The sequence below is a fragment of the Beta vulgaris genome, chromosome 1, assembly GCF_026745355.1.
Source record: "Beta vulgaris subsp. vulgaris cultivar EL10 chromosome 1, EL10.2, whole genome shotgun sequence".
Classification (NCBI taxonomy): Eukaryota; Viridiplantae; Streptophyta; class Magnoliopsida; order Caryophyllales; family Amaranthaceae; genus Beta; species Beta vulgaris.
The window spans coordinates 51,938,456-51,961,206 of NC_079202.1; the positions used below are offsets into that span (position 1 = coordinate 51,938,456).

At 35.8% G+C, this 22,751-nt stretch overlaps 2 protein-coding genes across 2 annotated transcripts; one reads left to right on the forward strand and one right to left on the reverse strand.

The window, feature by feature from the left end:
• Nucleotides 1-55: 55 nt before the first annotated feature.
• Nucleotides 56-8,488, reverse strand: LOC104905455 (uncharacterized). Its single transcript, XM_010694006.4, has 14 exons — nucleotides 8,282-8,488; nucleotides 7,795-8,128; nucleotides 6,146-6,237; nucleotides 6,028-6,047; nucleotides 4,429-4,669; nucleotides 4,237-4,332; nucleotides 4,015-4,130; nucleotides 3,843-3,923; nucleotides 2,551-2,674; nucleotides 2,329-2,378; nucleotides 1,076-1,166; nucleotides 702-737; nucleotides 383-480; nucleotides 56-297 (listed from the first exon to the last, which is right to left on the reverse strand). The coding sequence occupies exons 2-14, from the start codon at nucleotides 8,124-8,126 to the stop codon at nucleotides 181-183; spliced, it is 1,494 nt and encodes a 497-aa protein (XP_010692308.1). The 5' UTR covers nucleotides 8,127-8,128; nucleotides 8,282-8,488; the 3' UTR covers nucleotides 56-180.
• Nucleotides 8,489-14,218: 5,730 nt separating this feature from the next.
• Nucleotides 14,219-22,412, forward strand: LOC104905454 (SH3 domain-containing protein C23A1.17). The gene is made up of 4 exons (XM_010694005.4): nucleotides 14,219-14,587; nucleotides 14,730-15,701; nucleotides 21,319-21,396; nucleotides 21,763-22,412. The coding sequence occupies exons 1-4, from the start codon at nucleotides 14,456-14,458 to the stop codon at nucleotides 22,150-22,152; spliced, it is 1,572 nt and encodes a 523-aa protein (XP_010692307.1). The 5' UTR covers nucleotides 14,219-14,455; the 3' UTR covers nucleotides 22,153-22,412.
• The last annotated feature ends 339 nt before the right edge of the window (nucleotides 22,413-22,751 follow it).

Consider the following 22,751-nt stretch of genomic DNA (forward strand, 5'->3'; position numbering starts at 1 on the left):
TATATATACCTTGATGATTTGGGGCAAGCGATTGAAAGATGAAAAACTTCAAAGGTGCACAAGCTGCAACTTTAGTATATAATATAATCAGTAACCTTATATTCATTTACAAGCTGTACATAAATAATCACCGGAAAGAAGGAAATAATACAATTTAACCAGTGTAGATAGATGGTATAGTTAGTTGGATCCAAACTCTTTATTCCACCTTTCAAGTTCCTCCCATCGGCTCTTTGACAAGCTCGGTCTAATCACATTCATCGCGTTCTGAAAGTCTCCATATCTTAAAGGTCTGACCTGTTATTAGATAAATAAGCAGACATCTAAGATCATGGTAACTTGATGAAACATATTGATGATAGCCAGATAACTAATAAGCAACCTGATTAGCCTTGACCGTGAGTATATTTGGACCGAGTTCTCTAATAGGCATCATGGCAGCTTCTTCACACAAGGCTTGCATGTCACTTCCAGAGTATCCTGAAAATAGGCAAAACATATAGTAGGTTAATACTTCCCAATAAAAGGAAAATATTGCAAAATTGTACATTTGATCATTCGTCCTTGATGAAGCCATGGATACCAGTTTAACGACACCAATAAGGCATGTTACATGATTGAAAAGCTGAAGCCACAAATTTCTGCAAGATCACATGACAAGCCAGAACACAAAATACATATGAGACTCAAGTATGACTTACCCTCTGTTTCTCTCACAAGCCTTTCCAAATCTTGACCTGTCACGAAAAAATAAGTTGATGGGTTAAACAGTTGGTTCATGAGTACGACCTTCCATCTACATCAGTCATTAGAATGTCACAAGAGAAGTGCTGAAAAATATCATAAAAGGTAGGACTAGCCTAAATTTCTCCAACTCTTCTGTATTATTTCCATTGAATCAACATTTCTAAATGGTGGGTACCATCATGTTGCCCTTTAAGATGTATATAACTTGAGTAAACAGAATTGTGTATTTTCATAGAAGCAACACGTAGATAATTTAATATATAAATAAAAGAAAGCAGACAGGATAGGACTTAAAAACCAAATTGCCTTGTGACAATAGTATACTTACCAGGCAAGGAAAATGCTTGACCCTTCAATTTTTGTTTAAGAATAAGCCGCCTGACATTTTCATCAGGTAAAGGAATGTATATTCTCTTGACCTGGCCAAGGATTACAATTAACATGAACATAGAAGAAACAGAAGATGTGATAGTGTACAAGGACACAAGTCCTAAAGTATACAGGTCTTGTTTGTTTGAGTGTAACTTGCAAATAGCCAAGGCAAATCCAAGAGATATAGTTATCCCACTTTCATTGACCTCAAGTTGCCTTTTCAAATTAAGTTTGCATGAAAAAATGAAGTTGCTTCAATACAGGTTAGGTAAGTGCAATTCACGCCTTGCGCAACTAAAGTATGCACATATTTTGGTATTCCATCCATCCCACTGCACTCGCCTTAATTGACTTGGAGCAAACATACAAAACTTCACATATAAATTTAATATATATAATGAAATAAATGACTCGTGAAAATGAATGCAAATCAATATACTCCCTCCGTCCCAAATTAATTCGAACACTTTCCTTGTACATTCACCCCAGACTAGTTTGAACAATTCCACTATTTTAGGAAAGGTCTCACTAATAATTTAATATTTCTCTCCTACCCCTTCGGTCCACTACTCCCTCCCTCCCTCTCTCCCCCCCCCCCTCCTCTCTCTCCCCCTCAGTAAAAAGAAATACCTCACTATCTCCTATAAAATATAAATCTCTAAATCTGAGAATCGATAACCACCCAACAACTTATCCTGAAACTATTTGCCATGATTTGTTTGAACAATTTTGGGACAAAGAGGTTTATTATTTATTCCATACAATTGAAACAATTATAGTTTTAATAGTTAGACATAAATCAATAATTAAAGATACATTTAGGAGATGACAAAGGTCCACTAAGGCAATTACACAGGGACATAAGAAAATATCCCACCCAATAATGTAAGCAATATACATGTCACAGTTCACAGGGAACAATCTCAGGAACATAAGAATGCATAAGCTATTTATATGCTAGGCTAATAAAAACACAGAAAGACCTGGACAAAGTTAGTTTCAAATTGGTCACTAAGATAACATTGATAAGCCATCTCTGCCTTAATACTAGTTCAAATTCAGACACCATTTATGAACATCTCTTTGTCAGTGTGGGATCAATAAGGGTTGTAGAAACTAGAGATAGTGTTATAAGTGTTTGTGACAATAGATCATGATTGAAGAAGGCAGAAAAGATTGGGGGTTGGAGAGTCATGTATGAGCAATTACCAATCTTCTCAAAACTGCATCATCCAATTCCTGTGGTTTATTAGTTGCACCTGCATAGTTAAAAGAAGAGATACCATAAGATAAGAAATATGTCTAGCATCCTCTTTTATGTCTGCATACTACGGATATTCAATTTTAATTTATGAAAAAGGTGTGCACTAGTGCAGAGTGCTGTTTCTCGTGCTCAAGCAACTTCAACCTTCTAAAGTGTAGTAAGCTCACCAATTACTATCACTAGATCATCAGGATTAGAGGTGACACCATCAAATTGAACAAGGAACTCTGATTTCAACCTTCGACTAGCATCATGCTCGTTAGCCTCCCTTGTAGACATGATGCTGTCAATCTGCCAAAAGCAGACAGCAAAACACTCCAGTAAACGGTTTAAGGCAATATAAAAATAACAGTCACAATAACATTGATATATAAGACTACACAACACAAGTTAAGAGACCAAGAATAGAGGATTATCGACCAATCAAATCAAAGGCCACAAAAGACTGATTCAGTGGTTTAGCTTGTAAGTTGTGACTTGTGACCAAATGCATTTGTACCGAATATAAGAAGCAAATAGACAACCTTGTCAAGATTTAAATTATAGATGAAAGTATCATCAGGATAGGGGGGCGGGGGTCAACAGGAAGAAAGACAATTCTTCTGTTTCGGATATCATTTTCTTAGATTGTGGGACGATTTGAGAAGACTTTTCTCACATGGATGGCCAAGCATTTATCCCTTGCCATGGATTGATACTTGATAATGAACCACATACACAACATAGTGGGAAAAGCAAAATTTCCCAATCCAGCATTAGTTATTCAGAAGCAAAGTCTCTGATCTTATCACCCAGAACCGACTGATAACAACAAATCTACTAATCTAAATTAATAATCATATATCGATGTAGAAGAAAATTACTCTTTTCTCTGATCAGAAGTACACATTGAGATGCGCACAAGGATTTTCTAAAGATATTTGCAATGTATGTTGGTGGACCTCTCAAGTAAAACAGAAGCGTAAATTGTATATTGATTATAAACTAAAGGCAATTATTATGATATATAAGCAGCCACTATGCCTACAAAAATCCCCTATACAGCTATGACTTTAATCCAGGACAAGTAACAAAAAGTTTAGGTCATAGGCACAATGTCAAGGGCCTTATTTCTTCTTCAGGCAATTGAATTTATATTTCCTTCTTTTATTGTCATTAAAGAATTCTCAAAAACAACTTTAACATTGTTGGACTTATACAGTTATACTCAAACCTCTCCACCTTCAGAATTTGTGAAACACATCATTGTAAGACATGAATTCCAAAGGTGTCAAATAATTTTGAAAAGAGAGTACACAATTAGTTAATGCTTATATCAAACAATTTGTGGCATCTTTTGGGAATCTAACTTGTATGAACTAAACAATATTCATCAATAACGTGCACCCAGACATAGTAGACCAGTAGAAACATGCACATTAATGAAGTATGAATAGAATCTAACGATCTAAAAACTTACCTCATCCATAAAAATTACGGAAGGCTGCCTTGAGATAGCAACCATAAAGAGGGTCCGGACAAGCTTTTCACCTTCACCAACCTGTCACAACACGAACATAGTACAGGTACTGATCAAGCCATACAATCTATAGAAAAACAAAATGCTGACCCATTAAGGCTATAAGACCTACCCACTTGGATGTAAGGGTAGATGCAGACACATTAAAAAATGTTGCATTGCACTCTGAAGCAACTGCTTTAGCAAGCATTGTTTTCCCATTGCCTGGAGGACCGAAAAGAAGCAGACCTGGAAGAAAAAAGAAATTTAATATCAGTAAGTATCTCTATTAAGCATTAGAAATTCCATAGTATTCCTTCAAAAAAGAGCATAGTAGCAGCCTAGAAAACTATACCTCGAGGGGGCCTCCTAAGACCAGTAAACAAGTCCCTCCTTTTGGTAGGTAGAAGAACCATTTCAAAAAGAGTTTGCTTTGCCTTATCAAGACCAGCTGAGAACAAGTTCATACAACCAGGATTTCAATGCTGAATGAATAACAACAACAGAATATGGCACTATACTCTAAAGTGAGACCCAGCAATCTTACCTACATCTTCCCATTTAATAGAAGGACTTCTATCCACGATTACAGTGTTTATCATCTCCACTAGTTTGGCATCAGGACCACCAGTATCTTGGTTTGATCTAGACGCTCCACTTTTATCTGTCCGATTATCTCTAGCAAGTGAACTGCTTCTAGTAACAACTGAGGGTCTCTGCTGAGTATCTTTCATAAAGTTTGATGGTTTTGACAAGACTTTAGCTCCTTGTGAACGTACAGAAGCAATCTGAAAGGAAAATTAGAGAAGTTAATTATTGAAAAAATAAAAATTGCATGTACACTGTCAGATATATCCATAAAGAGATCAAATGAAATAAAATCTAGCCAGCACCAGGAAACCATACACATTGTGAAGACATGAAGATAAGTTAAATAAAGACTGCCAACAGAATTGAGGCAATGCCGCAGTGGGATAACAAAAAGACAACCAAACACACCCCATATATATTATATACTCCCTCAGTCCCAAAGATATTGTCCATGTTGACTTTTCACACATATTAAGGTGTACGTATGGAGCAGAGATTAACCAATATAGTGGAAGGAAAGGTGAAAAGGCCATGGTGTCTGATTTTGTAGACATACATTCATCAACCAAGGGCAATAGAATGGACAAAGACAAAGCCGGCAAACTAGAATAGAAAGGTGGGCATATCCCTTCTATATTTTGATGATAAGGTGAATAATGTATTTGGGATACAAGGATTAAGACTTTTTTTTAAAAATCGTTTTTAGAGTTTACTACATTCTAATCTCGAATCTGAATGTTTTGCTTTCTAGTCATTTCCTTTCTGCCACAACACTCATATTTGAAATGCTCTGGAAGCTATATACTCATCCCCCAAAACAAATAGCAGCTTAGATCCCACTATCAGCAAGTTCAACAGAAATCAAGGTGTAAATGAACTTACACCTAGCCCTCAACGCTCATACGAGGCTTAAAAGCCATAATCTCATCTCTTATACGATTCAATGTGTGCTTTTGCGATCACAAATTTTCAGCCAAAGAAAACAAGTATTTACATATCCAAGCAAGAATACTATTTTCCCACAGATCGAAAAAAAGACGTACCAATACATAAGGCAAACGTCAGATTCTGCAAGCATTAGAATAATTGAGAATTCATTTGCTCCAGTAAATCAAATAGAGTCATAAAAACCACCTGAGAACTAAACCTAATAAAGTGCTTAACCAAAATGATGAATGAGGTTGATGTTTCCAACTTTTAGATTTTGCAATTTTCAGAATCTTCCACATTTGAATTGTTCCTTTGGGCTTTAGTCTCAATAAAAGATCTGGAGAAAGACTTCATGCAAGGTGCAACATTACATCATATTTAAAACATTATACATTGAAGATCATATGGCAACCTTGCTCCAGAAGCAGAGCAACTTCAGACCCACACTAAGCAGCAGATTATAAGGTCCACCGATAGTGAGGTTAGGGAAGCATGTCAGTTGACCAAATGCATGCATTACATAGAGATGCATCACACGAACACCTCGGAGTACCAATAAATAAGTCCAAGACTGTACCAGCCAAAATAAAAGAATAAACTTACACCCCAGATTTCCATTTCGTACCTTATTCGTGGTTTGTCCACCTAAAAAAAATAGAAGGAAAAGCATAGAGCAAGAATCAATATCCAACAAAAATCAGCCAACAAGAAAGTAAATTGACCACAGCATACACATTAATAACCTGATCTTGCACTTAAGACCCGTAATCTCTCAGAGACTTGGCCCTGCCACTTTGATATCTTCTGATGGTAGGAATTCACTTTTTGTTGTTCACTACAAGAAAATAAGAATTAAATTTTGCAAGAAGTTCAACTTTCGGCAAAATACAAGCATCTTAGAATCTTAATTCTTAGTAAACTAGAAACATCATACAAAAGCATGACAAAAGAAAAGTCAGGTACAAACTAGGAGATGCAACTTGCAAGCCTAACTAAAAATGAGGCACTGCAGAAAACATTGCCATAGATATCTAAAATTTTATCATAGATATTGTTCCATATGGATCCTCGACCTTCATTCCTAATTATTGCATGTCATACTTAACGCCCTCTATCGAGTTCATATTTGGACTCCTTAGACTTCAACTAAAATCTCCATGATTCCGACTCTTCACTACCTTTACCAATGCCTCATTTGGTCGAGATCTCACATGGTCAAACCAATGTAATTGGTTCTCTCTTAGGTTATTCTCGATATATGAAACTCCAATCATCTTTCGATAATAGCGTCCTAATTTTATCTCTTAGGGTGCTAGCACATATCTAATTCTAACATATGCGCCTATACTAACCATATTTTCCTAATATCATCTTTCCTAATGCAAACACTCAAACCATCATAATAACTCTGGTCTACGTGTCTAAAACTTATCCTTCCCAGCTTCCCTTTAACCTTAGAGGGGCACTATGGTGGCCCAATATCCCAGTTACAAGCCAATTGGATTCTATCTTGTGAGCCAAGTCTTGCAATTCCTTTGTAAAATTAACCTAGCATACTTAAAACATTACTAATGGGGAACTCCTTACCGTCTAATGTTACTACATCCTCGCTAGACTTTTTCTCGTTACTAAAATTGTACTTCATGTGTTCACCTTTGCTCCTACTTAGCCTTCAAAATTCTCACTTTTGTCTCCTTTGCTTTCACTCGTTACTAAAATTGCACTTCATGTATTCACCTTTGCTCCTACTTAGCCTTCAAATCACTTTTGTCTCCTTTGCTTTCATTTAGCATTAACCATGTCTCTAGTCTCGTCCACCAATGCAATATCATCCGCAAACAACATACACTATGGTATCTCATCCTAGATAGGTCATTTTAGTTCATCTACTACTGTTACGGAAAAAATTAACCAAAATACAAATCCTTCATGTAGACATATACTCATAATTGTAATAGGGACATCAATGTTAATCCTCCACACATCCTAACATTTGTTTTCACGTCTTATTATGTATCTTTAATCATATCATTGTTTGAACCAATCCACCAAGTAATATCTCTCAATACCTTATTATATGTCTTCTTTAGCTCTAACTACTCCCTCCACCCGGAAATAATTGTCACATGAATTACGTCATCGCAAGCTCTCAGACTTAATAATATTCTCCAACTTTACTCATCTGTCATCACACCGTCTAAGTAGGGGAATCATGAAAAATTCAGTCCTATAAATCATTAGTAGTCTTAACAAAGACGAAAACTTTTTCACATGCTAAAATTTGTATAAACACGGCTACTTCCAAGTGAATTGCGTTAAAATACAGCACAATCATTCACAAAACAAACTGTAAACAGCCAACTAAAAAAATCAACTCCGACATTGCTATTACCTCGACGAGATAAACGACGGAGGACGGGTTGAAGCACCTTCAGCCAATATACGCTCAGCATTTCTGTAGTGATAAATTGCATCATCGATCAAACCCCACTCCTCAGCTCTAACAGCCTTATCTATCTCTTCTTTTGCCAAATCAAAGTAGCCTTTCAATTTACCAGCAATTCTCTCATTCGAAACCTTAGCCCCATCTACACCTACTTCCATTGTTTTCTCGTTCCGATTAATTAAAGAATTAGGGTTTCCGTTACTGTTTTGTTCATATAGCAGGTCCGAATTGGAGAAAATCGAGTTCAGTGAATCGGTTAATCCTTTCCAGAAGCTCATCTCTGCATATTACGTTGAAGTTGACGAAAATTAGGGTTTTGATTATAAGATGGAAATTGAATTGTGAATTTTGAATGGTAAAAGTTTTAAGGACTGCATTAAGAAGAAATTATGCGATAAAGAGAAATAGAGAGAGAAGGGAGAGAGGCGCTTACCAGCTGATGATGGAAGTTGATGCAGAATTTCATCGTGGGAGAGTAAAAATATGAGCAGTGAAGTATAAAAATGGCGATTTTGGTTACCAGGTCAAGGTGTTTTTGGTGCAGGAGTAAGATCAAGGAATCACAGTGGAGCGCTGCGAAAAATAAAGCAATAGGAAGGGTACGCGATCATGGAAATATGGTCACCAATTCACCAATTAGTTATTTCAACTCATGTCTCCGCAAGATTTGACCACGTAACCGCATGTTTTTTTTTTTTTTTTTTTTTTTGACAACGGGTAAAATTTGCATTAAATAAAAAAGAAATTACATCCTAGCGGTATTACAACCGGACATAAAAAACAACAAATTGGAGCTAGAAGAGCTTCTTTGCGTACATATTTTAAAGAACCTGAGTAACTTATTACATATTCAGACTGACTTAAGATTAGCATAAACAATGATAGGAGGAATTGGGGACAAAGTCTTGATGAAGAAGACACAATATGAACGGAAATCTGATGAGAGACGACACCCATACGATCTTCCGAAATAGATTTCCGCGGATCCGAAAAAAGAAACCAAGAAGCTACGTCCATTGGTAACTTCTGACCCTGTTTAGAGGGTACGGAGAGTTTAGTCTCACGAGACTGAAACTCTAACGGGGTGGAGGTCGAAACTTGCCCCAAATTAGATTGGGGGGCCTCCCACAAGATGCAATTTTTGAGTGTGATGACTATGAAAGTCATCACAAGAACTTGGTGTGAATTATAATAAAATAATTCACCCAAAAAGCAGATCCGAAGATCCCACCACGGCCTCTCTACTCTAGAAGATCGAACCAAACCAAGATTACTGGAACCATTACCTCTCATTTTACCCAATACTTGATCTCCTACCAATTCAAAACTGGATCTGAAAAGACCTAAACTAAATCTTAAACTAGGAACATAAACAAGACAAAGGATATAATCCCAAAACATAATTCTACGTCGTTATCAACTCCGATTAAACTTCAGAAAACTGCAAGACACACAACAAAACAGAATAGTAAGTGAAAAGGGGAAGGGGGACACTGACTCAATTTACTAGAGGGACGGGGGACACCTAATCTGTTAAGCAGGGGAAGGGGATAGGGGAAGCCCAACAAACACTAAAGAGGGGATGGGGAGGGGGAAGCCCAGACTATACTAAGAAAAATTAATCAGGGGAAGGGGAAGGGAGACACTTACCGATACCACAGGGATGGGGGAGGGGGAGCCCAGACCTAAGCTATTAAAACACTAAGCAGGGGAGGGGGAGGGGAACCATTAACCGCTAACATTAACGGGGATGGGGGAGGGGGAGCCCGGACTTGACGAAACCGACTACGAAAAAGGGGAGGGGAGACAATAACGGCTAATAGAAACAGACCACTAAGAAGGGGAGGGGAAAATCGAAGGCAACCGGAAAAGTTAATCGACCGAACGACTACGAAGGGCGATCGAATGATGCGAATCAACGAAGGAAACTGAAAATAAATTGAAAAAGAAACTCGCCGGAGATCCCGCCGGAGATCTATGCGGCGTCGGAGCTCCGGCGAGTTCCTAGGGTTAGATGAGATTGGGGTTTTGTGTTTATAGAGAAGGCAGAGGATTTAGAGAGAGTATGGCAAGAGCATTGGTTTCTCTTTTCTTTTAACCGCATGTTAATGTATTAAAGTTCTAACTAATAAACTACTCCGTGCAACATTAAATGATATTTTCTAACATGTTTTTTTTATTCATATGAGCCACGAAAACGGTACAAAGTACATATTTTTTAACATGTAATTGTTAATAAATCGATGTATTATCCATGACTAAAAACTTATTTATGAATCGCTGCTTTGATTAGGAGAAAGATCAAAGTAGAAACTATTACTTCCTGTGTTTTTTTTAGTGCAACATTTCTCATTTTAAAAAATATCATAATAATTGCAACCAAACGAATCGTTAAGGGCTCGTTCGGTATTAAAGTGGTTTTTTGTTTTTTGATTTTCAAAGTCATATGATATATGTCCTATAATGAATAAATACTTAGTCAAATTTATTGCGAACATGATGATTTTGAAAACTGACAACTGAAAAGTGAAAACCACTCTTCTTTTATCAATTTTGGTTTTTCGTTTTCAAAAAAATTGAAAACTGAAAACAAAAAACGATAACAAACGGGTCCTAAGAGTTTTTTTTTCTTTTTATTTACATAAATGTCATTACTTAATTCATCCAGTAATTTAATTAATATATCATTTACCAACCTAAAAGCATTTACCTAAACCATCCACCCACCCTCCTCTTATCTCAACCATCTCTATCTTGCTCTTCAACTCAATCCAACCACCCTTTCTCGCCTCAACTCTACTCAAAACTCATTAATTTTGAAATGGTGTGGGAATTGAAATGAGGGATTTGGTAGTGGTGGTGTGGTGGATGGCAACTGGTCGATGGTGGCATGCTATGGTGGATGATAGGCGGAAGGTGTTGGGTATATGAAATTGGTGAGTAATTAGTGTAGGTGTTTCATCTAATTAAGTTTTCTAATCTCTTTTTAAGTGTGGTTCCCAAGACTCCAACTTTCTCTCTAGGTTGTGTGCGTGTGTGCGTGCGTGCGTGCGTGCGTGCGTGCGTGCGTGCGTGCGTGCGTGCGTGCGTGCGTGCGTGCGTGCGTGCGTGCGTGCGTGCGTGCGTGCGTGCGTGCGTGCGTGCGTGCGTGCGTGCGTGCGTGCGTGCGTGCGTGCGTGCGTGCGTGCGTGCGTGCGTGCGTGCGTGTGTGTGTTATATTTCATATTTTTGTAGTGGTATTTTGATATTTTTGTCAAAATAAGGATTCAATACACTTCTTTATGTACTCGTGCATATATCAGATATAAATTAAGCAACGCTTGTTGATTACCGCATTTAGTCAAATTTCCCTCCTATCTTTTCTTTTGCTCATCTCGATAATCCATACATTTGTTCCCAGTCTATGGACAATTATCTCTTAAGCATACATTTAAATTATGTTTCAATGAAAATCGAGCACCCCATAACGTATCTTCCCATATAAATAACTATGAGATCATCGTTTCATTCATTTCATCCTGATGTGATGAAAGGATGGTGCCATTTGATCCTTTTTCGATCCCTAACTAGCTCTATACAAGATTACATTCTCATCATTCCTTTAAGAGTTTGTCGACTTACAGATTCTTCGTTATTTATGATTCTATAATATATATATAAATTATCAATGTTCCACAAGTTCATACTGGTAAATGTTATCTTCATCATTTTCTTTGTAAAAGGCATTATCTTTAAGATAGTAGCGAGACATCATACAATACTTTTGGATACCTAATTTTAGATATATAATCAAACTCTTAACATGAATACTAAATTTTGTCTAGCCATATACATTTTTATCACATCACTTATATATTATAATATAAATTAATAAATCATAAAAATGTTTAGTTCAACTCATTAAATAGAAAAAAATGGAGTTAGATAAAAAAAAGGGTAACAATTATCGATACCTATTGAATTGTTTCTAATATAAAATTATATACTTATTAAGTGTTAATTTGAAAAAAAAATAACAAATGTGTGGTCTTAAATGTTGAGAAGGACAATAATTGGGTGGAAAAATAGTTATCCTTGTAAGACAAAATCCATTATCCCACCACCCATTCCAAGCAACATGTAACAAACACATTTTGTTTCTATTTGCATCACTTATAAATCTTATATCAAACATGCTATTGATTTTTAAAACATATAGACAACAGACAATGCATGTAATATCAATAAAGGCTATAATAACACTATTAGTTTTTATATATACTTATTAGTATTGAATATACAGATTCAAAAAGAAGACGAGTAATATACAATGATACAAATATAACCTTTCAATAAGAGTTGGTAATTACATAATTCAAATTCGATACGATATTAGTTATTAAAACTAAATTGCAACAAAAAATAGCACGTGAATCAACCCCAAACCCGTTCAAATTGATGTTTTTCTCATATCTATAATGCAATTATCCATATTTAATGCAACTTAAAGTTTATTTTTGTGGAAGAGAATCAAAATAGATATGAAATAGCCGAATGTGAACAAGATTAATTAACTTAAATCGCCAAGTCTACTTCCAATATTGAACCGAATATAATAAAAGATGGTAAAGAACAATTGCAAACGTCTTCAACAATCAATGTGCATGCACATGAGCAAGACTTCCACTTCTATAAGAGACTTGAGATTTTGGAAAACGGGAAAAACTAGTGGATTGATAACTAAAACGTTTCATGTATTGCACCAAGTGAGCGTGATACAGAGAATTAAATTTACCTTTAAAGGAATCAAGTAAATATTTTGATAACGGGTGAAATGTTAATGAATGGTGGATATAACTTAGGGATGGCATGAGTTGGGTATGTAGTGGGTCCAACCATACCCAAACTAACACTCATTAATTTTGATTTCGACGCAGATTCGTTCTAAAGATCCGAATCCTTACCCATATTCAATAGGTAAAGCGGATTATGAGTCTAAGATGGGTCTCAAGGACCTACTACGTTTTTCAACTCGCAGTATTTTTAGAACCGTTTTTTTATTTATAGAAATGATAAAAAAGACCAAAATAATAGTCTAATTCTCCTACAAAACATCTTAAAATTAAAACATCTACATTAAGTTGACTCAAGTCACGTTCAACATGGATAAACTGAGAACTGAAGGACTTGAGTTTATTAACTCAATGGCTACGTGAAAAAGTAAAGGTACAAAGTTTCATTACTCATACATATATGCGTGTGTGTGTGAAAAAAAGGGTTTGTTATGCGTGTCTGGTTCGGGTTTGAACTTGAATATATCAAACCACAACCCTAAATTTTATCCTTAGAACCACATCTGACCCAAACCCAATGAGCCTCAAAATTCTAGATCCATGCCCTTAAAAATGGGTCGAGCAACTTGATCTGAATCGGGTCTTGTTAGTTGGGTCCATGCCCATCCTAAGTAGAACTTTTATATATTCCAATAGCCACACGAACCAACACATGCTTAGATCAACTGGTAAGGGAGTTGTTCTAGCTTAACATAAGGTCTCGAGTTCGAGCCCTGGAAACGCAACAATGTGTGTTGGGAGAGCTTTTCCCCAATTGGGGCATGACCCGACTCGAATCCGGATTAGTCAGATCCAAAATGGATTTCAGAAACCAGATAAGGTATCCTTAAAAAAAATAGCCACACGTAAGTCCGGATGAATTTGAATAAGTAAAAATAAGTATAGACAAGTTTCAATAAGTCTAGATATGTCAAATTTAGTTGAACACACCATAAAGGTACATCAAATAATCATATTTCTTACGATAAGAAGATTTTGTTTTACTCGAAAAAAAATCTCTTTTGTAACAGTTACAAATAAATGTTGTTCATAATGTTACTAAACTGTTATAAAAAGACACGTCATATTTCTCTATTTCACAACACCGTGACTTTTTATTATTTTTAAATTTCTCCCCTAATTTTTAGACACTCTATCTCATGCTTGTAAACACTCTTCCTCAATATTTTAACAAATTTTCTTAATTTTCTCCCAAAGTAAACCGAGTAAATCTTTTTGAAAACAAAATTATTACATTGACCAACATAAAAAAAAACATATTACAATGATTTTCTTTTTATAAAAAATTACAATTTCAAACTTGAAGATATTTCAATTTCAAACAAAAACAAAGCCACAAATAGCTAAGCAAAAAAGGGGCAAGAGGAAGAAATTTCTTGCCATGTCACCTATCTAGTACCTATCACTACAAAAGCAATCCTAACGGTCCGATCGAAATTAAAATTACAGATCCAAACACCAAAATATAACATTTAAATTCAACATAGATTTACATAAATACATACTTCAAACAAATAACCCTTACACAATAAATATAAAACAAGTAGTATTAAATTTCCTTTTCATATACTGTCACCACTCCCCACTCCTCCCTACTTTATTTTTACTTCTTCCCCCTCATCTCCTCACCAAAACCTCAATTTTATCTCCTCCTAAGTCCTATCTACCTTTCACTACAAATTAATTTAATTTCTTTTCAACAAATAATTCAACAAAATACAAAACCCCAATTTTCGGTCCCCGAAAATCTCTCTCTTTCTCTCTCCTCCTCTTCCATGGAGCAGCAACTCCACCAAGCTACTGGTGTTCCACCACCACAATTTCCACCTTCCGCCACCGATGCCCACCACATCTCCGCCGCTAACCCCACCCCATCTCACCCACCTTCTCACCCCACCTACACTGAGGTTCATTTCTTCCTCTAGATCCCGAATTTATTTTTCAAAAAAAAAATATGGGTTTTTTTGGGTTTTCAATTTTAATAAATGGGTTAATTTTTTTTTAATTTTTTTTTTACATTTTTTTTTAATTTTTTTTTTTTTTTTGCAGATGATAACGGCAGCTATATTGTGGGACAGTTCACAAGGGAAAGCAGGGGGATCAAGTAAGAGAGCAATAGCAAAGTATATAGAACGAGTTTATACTAATCTTCCACCAGATCACTCGGAGTTGTTGACTATCAATTTGAAGCGGTTGAAGAAGTCGGGTCAACTCGTTATGATTAGGAATTCTTATCAATTACCTGTTGTTGCTGCTGCTACTTCTTCTCAACCACCACCTGTAGCTCCTGTACCTGTTAGATCTATACCTCCATCTTCTTCTTCACTTCAACCTTCTGTTGATTTTGTTAACCCTACTCCTAAAAAAAGGCCTGGTAGACCTGCAAAGCCCAAACCTTTAGCCCAGCCCATTACTACCACTGCTGCTTCTTCTCCTGCTGTTGTTGGTAATGGGCCTGGTAAAAGGCCTAGAGGTAGGCCTGCAAGACAGCAACAACAACAGCCTGTTGTTGCTGAAGTTCCATTTGTTCAGCCCATTTCACAGCCTGTTGTCCAGTCTGTATATCATGCTGATCTTGGTGTTAACAATGGACAACAGCCTGTTAAGAAACGGCCTGGTCGGCCTCCTAGGAAACAAGTGGCCCAGGCCCAGACACAGGCCCAGACACAGGCCCAATTTCAGCCCAGTGAACAAACTGTGGTGGTTGTACCTGTGAATGGGACTGTAGGTGGAGTGGTGAAGAGGAGGCCAGGGCGACCTCCAAAGGTTAATAATGGCGTTGGTGGGAGTTCCGGTGCGGCTGTAGCGGGGCCGAAGCCGAGGGGTAGGCCAAAGAGGAATGTGTTGGCTCCTGCTGTGAGTACGATTGGGAAGAAGCCGAGGGGACGGCCGCCGAGGCAAGGGGGAATTGCTCCTGCTGGAAAACGGCGTGGTAGGCCGCCTAAGGGGAGTGTCCCCAGTGGAGGCCAACCCAAATTGGTGAGGAAGTATGCTGGCAAGCCTCGTGGTAGGCCAAAGAAGGTACATTGTTCATTCTACTTGCTTACTTACTTTCCCTCTTTAAGTTTTTGAGTTTTAGTTTGAATTTGAATTTTGGCACCTTTAAAGAAGAACAAATATTTGTCAACTTGTGATTTGAATTGAGTGTTTAACATGGTTATTGGAGGGGCAGAATTGGAATTTACCAGGCATTGAGGAGAAAGAAGATTTGTTTTGAAGATATTTTTATTGTTGGACTAATGTTATATTGTTATCAGTTGATGTGGATTTTGTTGCCCATTTTTTGCTACAGTTATGAAGACATAATTTGCATATGTTAATAAATTTTAAATTCTATGGTTTTCTTTTATATAAATTTAGGTATTGAATTAATGTGCTGATAATTTGTTGTTGTTTAATTAATCTTATCTTTGGTATATCTGTTAGTGTTTGAAAGCTTGCCATTATGTTTGGGGTTGATGTGTTATGTGAACTTCTTATACAGTGAAGAAAAATCTTGAAATTCCATACTATTCTCTTGTTTTTTGTCAACTATACTTGTTCAATGGGTGTTTACCAATTTAGGTGTTAAGGTATTAGGAAATTAATGTTTATTGTTAAAATCATAGGTTGTTCTCAATTTATCAAGTCATTTTGTATCAATAATGGTAGTAATAAACTAATAATACAAAATGTTTAATTTATCTATTAAACAAAGCGCATACATGCTTTTAGTGATGTGGATATTAAATGTAATTCGTTGAGCGTTTTCCTTTTTTGTGGGATTTGTTGTCATATTTGGAGTTGTTAGTTTAAAAAATTTCATCTACTCCCTTTGTTTTTTCTGATCACTCACTTCACTTTGGGGAGAATCAATGAAGAATCTCGAAAGTATGAGAAAAAAACTATTAAGGTGGAGAGAGAAACCGAAAAGTGAGTGAGAGAAGTAAAAAGTGGCTTTAAATATTAAAAAGTGAATGACATGGGTGGGAAAAGTAGATGAGACATGTTACCAAGAATTAAAAAAAGCAACAGTGTGTAAATTAAAAAGAAATAAACCCAAAAATAAAGTGGGTACATTATACCAAAACAAACACCAAAGGGAATGTGTTATTCTCTTGTTAAAAAATTTCCCACCTAAATCTTCTGTGAAACATTTTGGAAAATTAAACATTCTATTACAAAAAAGCTAATCTTCTTTTAAAGGAAAATCTTCGATAATCTTCTTACAAATTATGTTATACAAACTAATCTTGTTAAGATTTTGAATTGGCTACTGTGATTTGACAATTGTTTTGCTTTTATTACTTATTTCTATCGGTTAAGTTTCTTTTTTTTTGATTTCTTTTCTAAATGGAAATGCAAGAATTTGATATGAATTGAGTTAATGTGTTTGTTATTTACCTTTCTAGTTGTTTAACATATATATATATATATATATGATATTTTTTTATAGTTTGAAAGCTTACCATTATTTGAACTTATTGTGTATGTGAACTTCTTATGTTGGGTTATCTTGACTTTTGTAACCGACCCTAATTTATTGGGGTTAAGACTCTCACATTCTTGTTGTTATTGTTTTTTTTTTTTGAGGGGATTGTTGTTATTGTTATTGTTGTTGTTAAAAGTGGCATAAAATGCTTTTAGTTGTATGGATTTGTAGTTCGAAATGTTTTTCTTTTCTAGGGGATTTGCTGTCATATTTGGAGTGGCTGATTAAATTTTACCATGTTTCACTCTAAGTTGGAATAGGGATTCTTTGTTATTTCTAAATAATATTGTATTGATTTAAACTATATATTAACTATTGTTTTTATTTTATTCCTCCATTCTATTTTGTTGAGCATTTGTTGTGATTTTAGGAAAATAATTGGTTTGCTAGTCAAATCATGGAAGTTAACATATATTGGCATATCATATAAAGGTATATAAATTAATATGTAAAAATCTGATATCTTAAATTATGAGGATCTCGTGGCATACATGTTGATGTTAGTTTACGTTTTCAAGTAATCAAGTGTTATGGTGCATTTGTTGGACTGAGTCAGTCATGCTCATTGGAGATTGTTGCTTAATGCTAACAAGCATCATGTTTGAATGATAATATAAGAGAAGAATTCTGAAAGAAAAAGAAGCATACAAGTCTACTGAATACAATTTCTTAAGGATGGCCTACTTAAAGAAATAAGTTACTAAGGAAATTATTTTGGTTTGTGTTCCTTAAGAACCCCCACCCCCTTTAGAAATAGAGGCTGCCAAATGGTGTAGTTCATCTTGAAGCTTTGGCTAACGACCACTTGAATATCCTTACATCCATGCTTAAATGCTAGAAGTTTGTTCATAAACAATTTCACAAAATGCTTATGACTATATCTGAAGTTTTCGTGACTTTCTTTTTGTCTTATGTTTTGACTCTATTATTTATAGACCTGGAGGCCTTGCTATATAAGGTTTACTAATTTTTGTTGTATTGTTGTCATTTGGTGATCCGCTCGATTGAGTTACCTTCCTCCTTGTAGTATATTGGATGGGTTTGCTCATAGTTTGATGGCATATTACTAACTTATATTATGTCTTTTGTTTTTTTTCCTTCTATTGTTATTAGTATAATTTTCTCGATTAGTGCCTTAATGGTAAATTTATGATTTGAGTTTGGTGATTCTTTTTTCTTTTGTCAATATGGTATTCAGTATATTAACTAATTAGGGTAAATGTTTCATGGGTAGACTTGGGAATGATTGGATGTCATAGCTGTTGTAGATATAAGCTTACTTATGTTACGGTGTTACCACCTACCTCCCTTGCCAAATGCAAAAGAAATAGAATGAAAGAAAAAAAAGAAGGTAGATGGTATAATAGTTTAGATGTTCTTAGTTTGATGCTAGGATGTTTGGAAGACATATAAGTGAAAGCATGAGGGAAGTCCTGTTTTGCGATGGGTGATGTAGGCTGTTTTCAGGATTTTGCTAAGTCTGGGTAGGTTGAGAGACATGCCATTTTCTTAGTATTCTAGAATGTTGTGAATTTATAGTCATTCAATTTGCTGGAGAGAAGCTTCCAAGCTCTCAGTGAGTGCTTCCAAAAAACCCTCTTAAGTCTTAACACGGGCAAGCTGTATGAAGCGCCTTCCAAGATGTTTGTAGGTTCCTTTTTGAGGTGAGTGTACTGAGAGTGAAACATTTATTTGTTTCACGCCTTATTGTCTGATCCACATTTATATGATTAATTTGAAAGCATGACCTCTCCGGAGGTGGGTTTTTTGGTTGATGAGACATATATCTATGCATGAGAAGTGCAAATAGTCCAGAGGTGAAGGAATATGGTGCGGTGGTGTCAATCGAGGTTGTTCAACTCGGCTTGTACACTTGTATTCAAGTTCAAGCTTAGTCCTGAGCTTTAGATTTCCTAGCTTCACTTACCTAATATTCTACTTTTTTAATTTTCTATTTTTATTAGATTTCCAAGCTTCACTTACCTATTATTCTACTTTTTCTATTTTTGTTTTTTATGAAGGGCCCTACCAAGCCGGACCCGTTCGTCGGTCAACCTGGCTGTTATGGCATTTTCATAATTAAGTTTTTGCTATTGAGGTTCTCAAAAATATATCAATATGAATTTCAAGTTATATTCACCCTTTGCGATGCTGTGTTTGGCTCTTGAAATTTTCTGGCCGCTCCAGTAGTTCACGAGCCACCAAGGCTCATTAGTATCCCCATATGACTAGTTCTTTTTTTTTTTTTTTGAGGTTTGTTAGAGCCTTACTTTACAGGGATCATAATGTAGAGATGTAGTTGCTTAAGAGTTTTCACTTAGTAGCTGCTGCAAGTATTAAGACAATTCTACCAATTATGGCAGAATTAGCTGTATCTAAGGTTGCTGATTGGCTTTCTGTAATAGGTAGGACTAAATATAGGTCTTGTCTACAGATTTGATGATGACACTTCCCAGGATTACATGAGAGCCAGATTGTAGGGATTTTTTTTTTTGTAAAATGAGCGAAAAGCTGGTTGATACACACACACACTAGGGCGCACACACACACTGAAGGCTGATATCTTTTTGAACTTAAGTCTATCTGTATGAAATCCAAGTTCATTTTCTGTTAGCACAGGTTAATTTTCAGGTTCATCTTTTAAAAACCGAAGGTTCTTTCATGCTTCATTTTTTTGTGTACATAATTTTGTATTGAAGGTACTTTTTTTAGGTGCAATGCTATTGAACTAAAGGTTCACTTTTTGAATTTCAAAATGTGCTCTTCTCAAGAAATGTAATCACATATCCTCCCCTATATATATATGAGTTCCTATGAGAGTGCACACTTACATGAGAAATGAGAATGAATTTTACGCTTTATAACTATTATGAATAAGTGATGTAACTCCAGGATATTAGAAAAAAAATAAAAAAAAAAATTTATTTGGGCTCAAAATTTTTTAGGGGGGTATAACTCTAATTAACAAGTGTTGTAACTGTAATCCAATTGTGTGGTTGAGATTCATTCTCATTTCTTATGTAAGGAGCATTCTCATGTGATCTTTCCCTTATATATATATATATATATATATATATATATATATGCTCATAATGGGAAGGATACTTATGGTGAGCAAGGGTGAGAAGAATATAAGGCCATTGTATTTCACTAAACGTACGGGTTTAAATGATAAGTGAACTAGTGGAGATACTGTCATTCCCCTCCCTTAACCTCAATTTCTGTTGGGAAAACAACTTTCTCTTTTCCCTTAAGTTTCTGATTTATCCTTCTCTGATGGTTGTATTAAGAGCTGTTGAATGTTGCAACATAATTGTAGTTGTTTGAGGGGATTGATGGAGGTTGCGGACAAAAATATGGTTGTTTGTCTGGAAATAATTGAGATGGATCACCAAAGTCATAGGAAGATAGAGAAGGTAATAGTGACCTTAATTTTGATGGACTAGCAGATATGGGAGGTCATGAATTTTAGATGGACAGATTCATTCTAACTTTTTAGTTTATGATTCTGAACAGGGTATGGCAGGAATTATATTTGCTGCTTGGGGCTAAATAGCACTTTGATTCGTGATTCTTATTTTGTAACTTTTTAATTGATCGTTTCCTTTTTGCTTTGCGTATTCAGTGTAAGATTTTGACTTTCAAATTTATGTATGGGATTGTCAAACAGGTTCCGATTGTGTTATGGTCGATCATAAATGGCTTGAAAGTCCCTCAACCAGATGTAACCCATGTGATAAACGGGTTGAAAAATTAATCCTAACCCAACCTATGTATTCTGCGGATTACCCATATAACCCGTTCAACCCAATTTAATCATAATTATTACTCCCTTCATTCCTCAATGGCCTTCTTATCTCTTTCGGGAGCATGAATTAGGAGAGGGGTTTGTGGTGGGCCTTTGTCGAGTAAAGTGTAAAAAGAAAATTAAGGTAGCAGGTAGACTTTGTTCTTTTGTATTGGAGCTGCATTTGTCTGCTCTTGTAACTTGCTGGCTTACTGTCAAATCTTTTTCCTATTTTCTCGCAAACAGAACATGTTGTATTGTAATAAAGAGTATTTCCTTGGTTAATGCCTGTTAATCACAAAGACCTTCTGAACATAGAATCATTTTTGTATCTTCATGCTCCATAAAACTTCTCATGCTTGCAATTTCCACTGTTGTAGAACGCTTCAATTGCGGGGAACCAAACGTCTGAGCAAGTGTTGGCTAATGAAGAGTTAATGAGGAAGGTTCAAAACATGGTAAGTCTATTTTCAGAAGTTTGTTGTATTCAAAAGTCACTATGGCTGGTTTTCTCTCCTAAAATTCCCTCTTAAAAACATCAAGTAATAATAGTGAAATTAGAACCAGTGTCTTAATAAGAAGTAATTAGTTAATATATTATTGCATTGAAAATTACGTTTTGGTAAATTAATGCTTAATATACAGGTGATACATTTGAAATTGATAATTAACAAGTATATTATTTAGTAACTACACTACTCCTATTTAGAATCTTTTTGAGAGAGTAAAACAAGTCAAAGTAGGAAAAACATTCGGTAAAGGAGGGAGTACTATACTCATATTTATTTACCCGTATTTTAACATTGTCTATAAATTGCTTGCAGCAAGCAATAATCGGAGATGCTGTAGGTGTACTCAGGCCTTGCATAGCTAATGAGAATGCACCTGATGCATTGTTAGCATTACAACGACTAGAAGATATTTCGACTATGAATTTCAGTGCGTCTCCAACTCCCATCCAACCACCAACGACAGCCATGTCGGTGGATGCGACTGTCCATATCCAACCTGGTACATCCATGCCTGCACCAGAGAGTACAATTGCTCCCCCACCACCAGCAACTATGACTGTACTTCCAACTATGGCCCCGCCTGTTGTGCCATTTAGCATAGCTGCACCAGCAATGACTGAAACTGCACCATTGTACGTGCCTACTACCATCGAGAGCCAACAGCCAGCGAGTTGGATCCCGACGAGTGATGCACAGTTGTGAGAAATAGGGTAAGTTAAGTTGTTGATTATGTTGAGTAGGTGTAGTGCTCTTTCAGAGAGGATGAAATTTGTAGAGGACACAGTTAGGTGCTAATGTTATTTGTAATGAAGTCGGGAAAATGTAATTGCATTTGTCATTTGGTATTGAATTCAGTTACAATTTGTGTATTGTCTTTTAACAGCTGAACTTTTCCCTTCTGCTTTGTAGCAATGAAGGTTTGGGGCTGTTTGTTTAATGAAATCTTAGAGTTCCCTATCTGACTTATTAATCTCCTCTTTTATGATCAACTCAGAGAAATTAGCAAAAGTGGCAATATATGTTATACAAGTCAAATTTGGGAAAAAGCACTCGCAATAGTGCCAATTATTGTGGTGATTTAGTGCTCGTTTGGTATAAATGGGAATTTAATTCCTGTAAGAAGTTTCATTTTTCATGAAATTACTTTCCTTATGTAATTTTTAGGAAATGGCCTAAATTTATTTGGTTGACATCGAGGAATTTGCAATTTTCATGAAATTTGATTGACCAACGAGGGGGTGGGTAATTAAATTCCCACATATTGTGGGAATTTCAATTTCCTAATGAATTTCCATTGCACT